Below are 11,301 nucleotides of genomic sequence, written 5' to 3'. Positions count from 1 at the left end.
ACACATAATCAAAACTAAAAATTGATTTCTTGTACCTATGTAATATCATTTGGTTTGTGAAATTAAAACTAACACGAAAGAGTAAATATAAAACTTTGCAGGAAAATATGTACGAGTGGCTGAAGAATCCAAAAATAGTTGAGATCGATAATACTAGTGTGGAAGTCGCTAAAGCCGCCGTTTATTGGCACATGGAACTTCAAAAAAAGCATTCCAAGTTCCCATTTGAAGGCAAGCAGATTGTTTTAATAATGAAGAAAAAATACCGCCAATATTATCAAATGGTTTTTAAAACTTTGAAAGCCAAGCCAGTCACTTACGATCCCAGGTATGTGGTTGAAACTTATCGAATATGGCTTCCATATTTTGTTAAGAAAATTATGCATTAATGTACAATGTTACAGGACGCCTGGCAGTTGTTGTTCAGCTGATTATTGTTTCGTCGATATGAAGATAATAGAAAGAGTGAAATTACGTTTTTTCTTCCATCACAATGTTCCTGTATTTCCCTATCAATACATACTTGTATATCTTTTGAAAAGAGGCCGCGTTGATGACGAACACAAATATTTATTACAAGATTGTAGTAAAATAAAGGATAAAGATTATTTTTTAAATAATACTTGTTAAAGAAAATTTATTGAGCAATATTTTAAGCAATAAAATTTTACTTAAAAATATATCTCCTAAGTAGTATGTAGGAAAATAAAAGAGACGGTTTAAAGGATAATGACTTGTGAGTCATATATAATGGATAAGAATAAAGATTTATTTTATTAATTTATTGTTTCTTTCATTAAATAATTATTTTGACGATTTATGTGCGTCTTCTTCGGCCGCTAACTACGATCGGTGCAGTGCGTGGACAGTCTTGCGAATGGGTTTTCTTTGTTGCGAGCTTAAAGACCACTAATTTTATGAAATTTTTGAAACTTAATATAATCACGTAAAATAATAAATGTTGAAATAACAGTATAATAGATATATATAATCTAAAAACTATATACTAGAAAACACTGGGTTTTCAAGAATAGTTTGATACAAAACTTATTCAGGTAGAAAAGTTTGACTAAACAATTAGTAATGATATTTGCACTATAATTATATACCTAGGAGTATAACTGCTACTACACTGCTACATACATATTTTGTAATAAGATTCTCGTATAGATATTCCAATGTAAATGAAATACAACGACCAGGTATTCATACTTTCTTACCTTCAAATACAATATCCAACATAATATAGTTGTTAATATTGTTCCAATCATTCCCCATATTTGCACGGCACTGGGAAATGAATCTGTCCCGTGATTAACAATTGGCTCTTTATCTTCACAATTACAAAATGTTATCATAATTTTCGAAATAGGTACCTTACGTTAAGTTTGGTTCATAAAATGGTAAATATTAAAGACCATAATAAGTATACACACTTGACAGTAAATTTTTGATATTTGTGACAAATTAGAAGTTTTTGTTTATTGTGTATTTCAAAAGTTGCAACTACCGTACATAGAGAGACATATTTATAAAACGAGCTTTATTAAAAAATTATAAGAAACTAGTTATTGCCCGCAGCTTCGCCCGCATAGAAATCTTCCCACTATCCAACTATCGCAGTTTTTGAAATATAGCCTAGTGACAGACGAATGGACAGACAAACAGACAGAGACTTTTCACATAAAAGTATCTACGAATTTTAAATCTACTAATAAGAACATACTGTATAACATTTCAATACCATACTATTATAAATATATTCACGATTCACGATCTGTATCCAAAGAGTAAGTTTTTTTTTTTATGTCATAGCGGGCAGCTGAGCTGGTGGTTCGCCTGATGGTAAGCGATCACCACCGCCCATAAACATTCGCAAAGGTAATTCCTCTGTGAATGCGCTGCCCGCTTTTTTGGGGTAAGGGAAAAGGAAAGGATTAACGACTGGAAAGAAGGAATGAACTAGGGCGGGTGAGGAAAAGGAAACGGGCCCGTATCCTTTTCGGCTTTCGCGCCTTCCATCAGTTGACACTTGACTCGCCCGCTCATTTGCCGAACAGTTAAAACATAAAAAAACGAATATCATTTTCACCGATGTCGCTTGTCAAAAAAGCAAACATAATATAATACTAGAAAAGCTAAGTTTATATCTTTAATCTACCCTCAGAGATAAATTACATACATATGTCGCGGTGGTTGGACTAGGGTGAACTGAGAAACTTAAATTTGATATTATTATGGGGTGTTTTTGGTCTAAGGAGGTAATAGGTTGTATTTATATTTTATAATTACGTAGGTATATTGTGTACTTATGTCTATCGCTGTCTATATTTAACACCGAATAAGTTTAATCGGCACAACAACATTGTAGTTGTACCTAATTCACTGATCGTATATAATATTATATTCCCACAAATTATGTAGATGTACCTACTTCCAGAATTATCAGCGCTGCACATATTGTAATAGGAATGCTGTAAACGAATCAAACGATATTTGTCAGATTTGTAAAGATGTTACACAAAGTGGAACATACGGGCAACTATTTTTATCAGATAAAAGACCGCATCAAAATCGAAGCGATACCGTTGTAAGTCTAATGGAAGTTCTTAAATAATTAATTTTTAAATTGCACTATAGTAATGTTTCAAATACAGACTTAAGTTATTTATTAAGGTTCCCTTTTTTGGAGAGTATAAGTGTAAATCATGTGGTCGTTTCTGGAATAGTCGCCTATGTTGGCCTGATTCATACCAACTCTGCAAAACATGCTCCAAGCCAGTATATGCTTATTACTTTGTGAGTATACTGTTGGTTGATAGTTTGAATATGTATACTTTCTTACAATAGAAAATGTAAGCGCTATCATTTGAATATTTTCAGAGAGCATTACATTCATCAGACTTATCAAATTCAAATGATAATACGAAAGAACATCCTAAAGAACTTTGCGAAAAGTGTAAGCAACAGGGCCATTACTGTGGAGCTAAAAGAAGTATTCAGTAGGTAATGGGTAAAATTACAAGTTTTTCTGGTCAATTCAATATTTATGTACTTAAGAACATTTTTTTACTTGAGTGTTAAGTATTATTTTGTGTTATGAATATATGAATAACTTAACCTACAATAGGTTAATATATTAACATAGTAAATAAAACATAAATAAGTGAAATAAGTATATTAGATAACAGAAATTTCCTGTGACTGATCACAATTTTTGAAGAATAATGTAACCTTTTCTAAAAATATTTTATTTTTAACTTTTTCACATACAGATTTCCATATAGTTACACTATTTGATTGTTTTCCCGCCATATTAGCAAAAAGAGGTAAAACCAGATTACAAAATGATTCCAAATTCTCCTCCTGAACAAAATTTTCCAGAAATATGAATTTTTGCATGACTTCAAGTACTTGTTGCTCTTCTATAGGTTCATTCAAAAAAATAGACTGCAATGAGAAAATTAACATAAAATATGCTCGGATTAAATTGATTTTTTTTGATTTAAAATAAGGAAAGATTTAGCATTAATTAATGAGTGGTGAATATACTGCTATTTTAACAAATAATAGTTTTATTTTCCTTTCCTTATTATAAGTATCCATTAACCTTAACCTTATATAATAATAAATAAATTATAATAAATACCTTTGTAATGAGAACAAAGTTTTTAAAGCAATACATGACACATGCCCATGTTGTTGGAGAGTGATAATTTCTCTCTGCCATTGTAACTAGTAATAAGGAGTCATGATAAATATTGTATATTTGTTTTTTAGAAAATATGTTCAGGTTGTCCCATATTTGGTGCCATTCTTGCAGGGTAGTGGAGGGCAACACCTGTTTGAAATATGTGTAAATTTTAATAAAAAAATAAAAATGTTTCAAGTATAAACCATTATAAGCGATTACTAACAATTGCAGAGCCTTAAGCCCTCTTTATTGATTTCAGTTGCTATGTTTTTTATTTAAAAGGGAAGTAAATCCGTAATATTCCTTATATTACTAAAAATTTATTCAAAGATGGTTGACTGTAAAAAAATATATCTTTACCTGTGATAGTCTTGTTGTTAGCTGCTCAACGTCCATATCTTTATGAACATGAACACCCATAACTATTTCCAGAAATGTATCACCAGGAGGATTCCATAAATGTCTGTAGTAGTACATATTCAGTGGATTTATATTTTTTAACTTTATTTTCAACCATGCCTTCTCATTATCTGAAAACAAAATTCGAAATATACAAACATACAATAGATGGCAAAGCAGGTACTGAAGCCCAGATTATAGATCAGCTATGACAGTAAACTGATTTCTTGACTGTAACATGTAATAATCAAATAGACATACATACCGGGTAAATCTTGGGAATAACTGTCTAATATTGATATCAGCAGCTGTAGTCCCAACTCCAGAGTAGAGGGTGCCAAAGTGACAAATGTTGTAATTTTCCACCTGACTGCATCAAGAACTTGAGCTAACATTGCTAACATGGGCATCCTATATTCAAGGATTTCGTCCAGAGTAAATGCATCAACAAGCAGTTTACATTGCATATGTATATGGATCGTGTTCTTATTGACGATTCCAGAATGAAGGTTGGGCATAACAACTAAAAGAAGCAATTTTGTTCCTGGTATTATACTACTATTTTTAATATGCCACAGAAACTTTATAAAGTTTTGTATTTTCTCCAATTCAAAATCATTTTCCATCATCTTTTTTGTAACTGATATTATGCAAGAATCTATTTCTTCACTGTAATAATAATTTGAAAATGCTTCTAAATATTTCATGACTCTTACCATTATTTCTGCTTGTTGAGCATTTTCACATGCTAAATTGAACATTTTATTGTACACTTCCCTTGGGCTTTGCAAAAATATTGTCAAGATATCAGATAAATCGGCATCTTTTGACATTGTTAACTTATTGAATGTTTCTGTTAGCATGTTGTTAAATTGTGTTGTAATCAAGTCATCATTGAAGACAGAACTATTAAAATGTTCCTTCAAAATGCTCATTTTATCTTCTACACTACAGTTTTGAAACACCTTAATTAATAGAATTTGTACATTTTCAGAGTTTGAATTTATTTTTAAATACTCTCTGCATCTTCTAAATAAATCACAGCAATCCTCATTATTTAATGCTGCTAGATTAACACTTATTTGCTCTACTAATATTATATCATCAAAAATATTATCTCTATACAATAATGCTTTTATCCACTTATGTTTCTCTTCACTGTCCTTTGTAATATTTTGAACTATGTCCTCACTCCTCAGTTCATTAATTACATCAACACATTCAGTTGGTTTAAAACATATCTGTTCCATCATATTAATAACAGGATGCTCACAAACAGATTTTATACTAATTAATGTATTTCTTACTTTATAGCATAGTTCACCGATGGTTTGTTGCATACTTTGATTTTTGTCCTCAAATTCACTCCATGCACAGTAAATTTCAACACTTACTTCCATAACAAGTTCTTTAGATGTATCTAGTAACATAACATTGCAATTATCTATTGATTCTTTAATATCTTTATTTGAGCATGTTTCTAAATTCACTTCACTGTGGGTGTCAATAAGGCATCCTTCCAAATAAGTTAATTCATAAATCTCATGCATATCAGGTGGTCTTAACTTCTGTGTATTAGAATATTTATTAAAACATTCACTTAGCACTATGAGCATGGTATGTAGATTCTCTCCTACATACTTATATTTTTCATCTCTCTTTAACATTTCAAGTTTCCCAGCATTTGGAGGTTCATAAAAATACTTGAGACATGTATGAAAATTATTAACAGCTTGTGTTAATTCAAGATTTTTTAATTTAAAAAATATCAATCTACAAATAAACCTGTAACAGGCTGTAACTAGTGTTTTAAGTTGACTAAAACACTGCCTGGGATGAAAATATTTAAAATTTTCAATCAATATATCCGACACTTCTAGAGAAAGCTGTGGATATGAAAATACAATTATCTCAGAAATGAAATTCTCCATATTTAGTTTCCACAGCATTTCACTTAGTAAACAAGTTGGAATTGTTGGTACAGTCCATATGACAGATCCTATTGCATCCAATTCTACAAGTTCCTGTAAGATTTGCAAATCTGCATTAAGCACAATATAGAGGGCAAATTTTCTTACTTTGTCAGTGATTTTATTATCCAATAAGAAATCGTTCAATCCTTTTTCATTCAAAAAAATTTGTAAACTTTTTATAACTGTTTCAATTTTGTTTTCATTACCTGAAACATTAAAAAGTTTTATTTTACACGGCTTTCAAATATATATCTTAAATGATTGATAGTGGTATATAATTACCTCCTCTGCCAGTAATCCTCGAAAAGGCGCAAGAGCTATCTAAGGACACAATAGATCCCTGGAAAGCACTTAATTCTGGTGTGAATTCCATGTTATGTATTTACTTAGAATTTACAAAATGTTCATGAAACTCACAAATAATATCCTCTTTCCAAGTAAAATAGTTCTAAAAATCAATATTGTCATAGACTGTTTTTTTAATAGAGTTGTTATTACAAAACCACAACAAAAAATGTTTCGCACTGTACCTATTTAGATTAAAATTTAAAAATTATGCTATTAGATTAATTTTCGCGTTTTTGATTGAAAAGTGACAACTGACAAGTGACAATTGCAACTGCTAAAAAATGTTTAAAAAATATTTATAAAGAATACAATTATTTATTATCTTTTGGGTTCTGCCCTTAGATAATTTTAGGTTGAAGGTATGTTGAGTACGTCTTATACTTTAAAATAAGGAGTATCATTTATCGTTTATAAAAATGTATGTTTTAAGGGTTAAATCCTATTAATATTATAAATGCGAAAGTTTGTATGGATGTATGGATGTTTGTTACTCTTTCACGTAAAAACTACTGAACCAATTGCAATGAAATTTGGTACGTAGACAGCTGGATAACTGGAATAACATATAGGCAACTTTTTATCCCGATATTCCTACGGGATACGGACTTACGCGGGTGAAACCGCGGGGCGCAGCAAGTTTTGATATAAACGTCTACACTGGTAACAACGACGCACCTGATATTTGCGGGTGTCAAAGAGCAGTATAATAATACTGGTGGGTCAGACTCGGCGGGTGTTATTGAATTGTCATTTGTCATTGTCACTAAATGCACAAAACTGTCAGAATATCTATTCTATATATTATATTATATATTACAAACAAAAACATTTGAAACTTTAGTTAAAAAAGAGAGAATGTGTGAGCTCATTGATGTATCTGAAATAATAATATTTTTTAGGAAAACCTGAAAATTATTCATTTTAACATTTTGTTTAAAATGTATTTTACAACACATCGTCTCATGGAAAATAACATTTTCGTTATTATATCCCTAGCCGGAATTCCATATTTGTTTTCGTTAAATGGTGATTTTGTTTTTGATGATTCTGAAGCTATTCTAAAAAATAAAGATGTATATTCAGAATCCTGGATAGAACCTTTTTATCATGACTTCTGGGGCACCAACATATATAGTAACGAGAGTCATAAATCCTATCGACCCCTAACAATTTTGAGTTTCAAGTTTGTACATTTATTTGCTATATGTTTCTATAATTGAAGTACATCTTCCCAGTAACACATTTTCTTTAAAATTTTAGGTTGAACTGCCTGTTGAATAGGGGAGTATTGTCTGCATTTCAATTTAAAATAACAAATGCTGTATTGCATGTTATGTGTTGTGTTATCATATGGATAACATATAGAATAATTCTCAACAAGATTAAATTTAGTTCTTGTAAGGAAAGTGCATCAAACATAGCATATTTGGCCACTTTGTTATTTTGTATTCACCCTATTCATGTTGAAGCTATATGTGGTATTGTGGGGAGAGCTGATTTATTAGCTGCAATAACTTTCTTTTCATCATTCCTGATGTATGACAAGGCCATGAGAGACACATATTTCTCTTGTCTTTACCTTATTTTTGCCATCTTATTTGCTGGATTATCCATGCTGTTTAAGGAAAATGGTATAACAGTATTGGTATGTTATTAATCTCTGTTTATGTAGCTTTTCATTGTCTTTCAATATTTACATATACTTAAACTTTACAGGGATTTTGTGTGATATATGAGTTAATTATGAATATACAAGCTAAAGAAAGAAATAAATCTGGGATTTTTCAAGGATTTTTTGGAAATATTATATTTAATTTCAAATCAAGTCTTCGAGTTCTATGTTTGGTAGTCTCTATTGTTATAATGTTGTACTTAAGATGGTTTATAATGAGAGAAAAACCGATCTTCAAACATACTGATAACCCTGCTGCTTTCAATCCAGATTTTTTTACAAGGGTAAAGTAGACGTATTAACTTTAATTCTTAAAATTATTAATTATATAATTATATCTTTGTATTGATTAAAATTTTGTTTGCAGGTAGCATCTTATAACTACATTTACTTCATTAACTCGCTCCTTTTTGTTTGGCCATATTGGCTGTGTTATGATTGGTCCATGGGATGCATTCCACTAATTAAAGAATACACAGATATTAGGATAATGTTTGTTATTTTGTTATACTGTTTTGGCTGTATGGGCTTACTCTCAGTTTTTAATGGAAGGAATAGGATGCAAACAAAGAGGTAAGGTTGCAATTTAAAATTTTATTTAAAAATGTGTACCATTACATAATTCTGTACTTATAATTTTTTACACACACTTATAAAACCAACGAGACTAGACACTCTACATATTCTTTTCAAAAAATTAATGTTTTCATATAACTATGCAATAATATAAAGATTAACATGCAATGTTTACAAGAAGATAAATATGTAATTTTTAATGTGACACAATTGTAAAGGCCAAGGACTTGAGTAAAAAGTTGCAGCTTAAGCCTAAATCAGCAAGAAAAAATTTAATAGAAAAGTTAATTTCTCTTAAAGTAATCTTCTTTAAAATCTTTTTACTTTTTATCATTTAATTTATCGCTGGTGAGAATTGTGGTAAAGATGCTAGTGCAATATAATTTATCAATTATCCAATAAGATTGATAACATTTGATTTTATGGTCAGATTCATATGATTGTTATGGATTATTACCTGAACCCTCAAAGGTTTGTTTTTTTAGGATTAAATGTTCGCTTTTTGTACATGCAATCACAGATAACATAATACTATACTAAAGCAATGCATATAACTTAAGAATGCTGTATTGTTTCAGACTTATCATTCTGGCATTTAGTCTTGTGATTATACCATTTTTACCAGCATCAAACATGTTATTCCCAGTTGGTTTTGTTATTGCTGAAAGAATATTATACATTCCATCAGCTGGCTATTGTCTCCTTGTTGCTATTGGATTTCATAAAATCCTTCAGAGAAGACCCTTGAATATTTCTAGAAATGTAAGTGTGGTTTTATTATGTTGTGGACAATGGTTTATGGGGTCAGATTATGGACTACAACTAACTATTAAGTAGTTTTGCATACATTTTTTTTTATAATGTACTATGCATATGAATGCATTGTTTATTTCTAGATATTGCACTCAAATATTCATTTCTGAATTTCCAACTATTCTTAAACAATTATATTTCGCACATTTAATTTACAGATTATGATGGTTGTATATTTATTTTTGATATTAGTATATGCAATAAGAAGCTATCAGCGATCATTTGAATGGCAGACTGAATATAAACTTTTTACAAGTGGACTGATTGTTTGTCCTTTGAATGCCAAAGTCCATTATAATGTTGCTAAGGTTGCAGATGCTAACGGAAATATGACTTGGGCAATGAATGAATATAAGATAGCAATAAGGCAGGTAAAATGAGTAATGTTTTATTAGTAATTTTTATGTAATTGTACAGGCGTCAGAGATGCGGTATGAGTATGATCCCTGGAACACATAGTTTTTCAGATACTAATAGAATACATTTAAGATGTCCTGTACATACACGAGAATTAACTGGAAACACAATAAATGAAAAAATATACTATTATAACACATAACAATGTGGCACACATTTGTGAAGAACATTCCTAGCTCAAAGACTGATACATAGGCATTAATTTATTCACGTATAACTGGGATGGCAGATCAAACTATTTTTTTTTTCATCAGAAATGTAACAAGTGATGCGATTTCATTTGATATGGGACATAATTATAATTTAAGAAAATTAAAATTATGTTCTTCATTAATTTTAAATAGATTATCATCACACAGAATTAGGCAAAACAAGCAAAAATAGTTAATCTGTAACCTTATGTTTATTTTAGATTATATCCTGAATACTACCAAGCAATGAATAATTTGGCGAATCTGTTAAAAAATAAAAGACAATTTGTGGACGCTGAATTCTATCTCAGAAAGGCTATATCTTTAAAGTAGGTCACCATATCGTTTTTATATTAACTTACTATTATATATTTAAGTATGTTCATCTTTGAATTCCTACTTCAATTGTAATTGATATGCCAGTATTTGTAATGTTTCAGAGAAGATTTTCCAGCAGCTTGGATGAATCTAGGTATTGTTTTGGCGAGTGTCAAGAATTTTGAGGAGTCTGAAAAAGCCTACCAGAATGCATTAAAGTATCGAAAACATTACCCTGATTGTCATTATAATTTAGGAAATTTGGTTTGTATATTTTCAGTGATTAGATAAAACTAAAATGATTGAGTTCAGTCATAAGAATGAAAATATATTTTTTATCGCGTATTAGTTTATAATATGACTAGCTTTTGCCCGCGGCTTCGCACGTGTTACAGTAGTATCTGTTAAAAAAGTCATTTAAAGCGACTTTGTTTTATACTATGTAGTGATCTAACGGTTTCTACAATCTTTCGGAGTCATTAGCCTAACAATAATTTAACTGTTCTTAAGTAATTCTATGATTTCTAGTATCTTGAGCTAAACAAAACGAATATGGCCGTCGAACATTGGTTCAGAGCAATACAATTAAACCCCAAACACAATTCCGCATGGACTAATTTGCTTGCGCTATTGGATAACACAGGTATGTATAATGTAATGTTAGAATTTTTTATTTTTGTATTTTTCAGTTTCCTTCCGCGGACATCGGTGATACTCTGGTACATTAAATACAGGCCGCCAAGTTTATCAAAACCCGTTCTTTAGTTTTGGCGAAATTGATTAGAGACATCCATCCGAACTTGAGTATTTATAATGAGTTTGAGTTAATACCTAGTCTTGCCATAAATATTGTAATAAAGAAAAAAGAAAATTGTTAACTGCAAATAACATTTATTACTT

The 11,301-nt window shown here is 30.3% G+C and overlaps 4 protein-coding genes across 8 annotated transcripts in view; 3 read left to right on the top strand and 1 right to left on the bottom strand.

Annotated features, from left to right (window-relative positions):
• The window catches only part of LOC119830309, a 6,211-nt gene extending 5,431 nt beyond the window's left edge, over nt 1–780 (top strand). For all 3 annotated transcript variants that reach the window (XM_038353273.1, XM_038353274.1, XM_038353272.1), the window contains 2 exons: nt 102–328; nt 405–780. In XM_038353273.1, the coding sequence (XP_038209201.1) occupies nt 102–328; nt 405–630 (453 nt within the window). In that variant the 3' untranslated portion in view covers nt 631–780. The remainder of the gene's footprint in view (nt 1–101; nt 329–404) is intronic.
• A 1,307-nt stretch (nt 781–2,087) lies between these two features.
• Nucleotides 2,088–3,152, top strand: LOC119830283 (zinc finger CCHC domain-containing protein 24-like). The gene is made up of 4 exons (XM_038353242.1): nt 2,088–2,261; nt 2,441–2,590; nt 2,677–2,799; nt 2,884–3,152. The coding sequence occupies exons 1-4, from the start codon at nt 2,238–2,240 to the stop codon at nt 3,004–3,006; spliced, it is 420 nt and encodes a 139-aa protein (XP_038209170.1). The 5' UTR covers nt 2,088–2,237; the 3' UTR covers nt 3,007–3,152.
• Nucleotides 3,153–3,163: 11 nt separating this feature from the next.
• On the bottom strand, nt 3,164–6,660 carry LOC119830282. 2 transcript variants are annotated; one of them, XM_038353239.1, is made up of 5 exons: nt 6,349–6,660; nt 4,359–6,272; nt 4,055–4,224; nt 3,650–3,841; nt 3,164–3,450 (listed from the first exon to the last, which is right to left on the bottom strand). In XM_038353239.1, the coding sequence occupies exons 1-5, from the start codon at nt 6,437–6,439 to the stop codon at nt 3,181–3,183; spliced, it is 2,637 nt and encodes an 878-aa protein (XP_038209167.1). In that variant the 5' UTR covers nt 6,440–6,660; the 3' UTR covers nt 3,164–3,180. The 2 variants fall into 2 exon arrangements, with proteins under 2 accessions (XP_038209167.1, XP_038209169.1); XM_038353241.1 differs by having other exon boundaries at nt 4,359–6,117.
• A 523-nt stretch (nt 6,661–7,183) lies between these two features.
• The window catches only part of LOC119830391 (protein O-mannosyl-transferase TMTC4-like), a 6,344-nt gene continuing 2,226 nt past the window's right edge, over nt 7,184–11,301 (top strand). Inside the window, exons 1-9 of one of the 2 annotated variants that reach the window (XM_038353390.1) lie at nt 7,184–7,597; nt 7,675–8,059; nt 8,131–8,370; nt 8,454–8,659; nt 9,241–9,424; nt 9,634–9,842; nt 10,305–10,412; nt 10,524–10,665; nt 10,930–11,044. In XM_038353390.1, the coding sequence (XP_038209318.1) occupies nt 7,353–7,597; nt 7,675–8,059; nt 8,131–8,370; nt 8,454–8,659; nt 9,241–9,424; nt 9,634–9,842; nt 10,305–10,412; nt 10,524–10,665; nt 10,930–11,044 (1,834 nt within the window). In that variant the 5' untranslated portion in view covers nt 7,184–7,352. The remainder of the gene's footprint in view (nt 7,598–7,674; nt 8,060–8,130; nt 8,371–8,453; nt 8,660–9,240; nt 9,425–9,633; nt 9,843–10,304; nt 10,413–10,523; nt 10,666–10,929; nt 11,045–11,301) is intronic. The other variant, XM_038353391.1, reaches the window with a different exon arrangement.

Source organism: Zerene cesonia, chromosome 11 (genome assembly GCF_012273895.1).
Source record: "Zerene cesonia ecotype Mississippi chromosome 11, Zerene_cesonia_1.1, whole genome shotgun sequence".
Classification (NCBI taxonomy): Eukaryota; Metazoa; Arthropoda; class Insecta; order Lepidoptera; family Pieridae; genus Zerene; species Zerene cesonia.
The sequence above is the reverse complement of the archived record's forward strand: the minus strand, read 5'-3'. Positions and strand labels throughout refer to the sequence as shown.

Coding starts and splice junctions, on each gene's coding strand:
- LOC119830282 (XM_038353239.1), bottom strand. CDS start 6,439: ATGGAATTCACACCAGAATTAAGTGCTTTCCAGGGATCTATTGTGTCC. Junction 6,273..6,348: donor GAGGATTACTGGCAGAGGAG/GTAATTATATAC, acceptor TTAATGTTTCAG/GTAATGAAAACAAAATTGAA. Junction 4,225..4,358: donor TTATTCCCAAGATTTACCCG/GTATGTATGTCT, acceptor TTTTGTTTTCAG/ATAATGAGAAGGCATGGTTG.
- LOC119830283 (XM_038353242.1), top strand. CDS start 2,238: ATGGGGTGTTTTTGGTCTAAGGAG. Junction 2,591..2,676: donor AAAATCGAAGCGATACCGTT/GTAAGTCTAATG, acceptor TTATTTATTAAG/GTTCCCTTTTTTGGAGAGTA. Junction 2,800..2,883: donor CAGTATATGCTTATTACTTT/GTGAGTATACTG, acceptor GAATATTTTCAG/AGAGCATTACATTCATCAGA.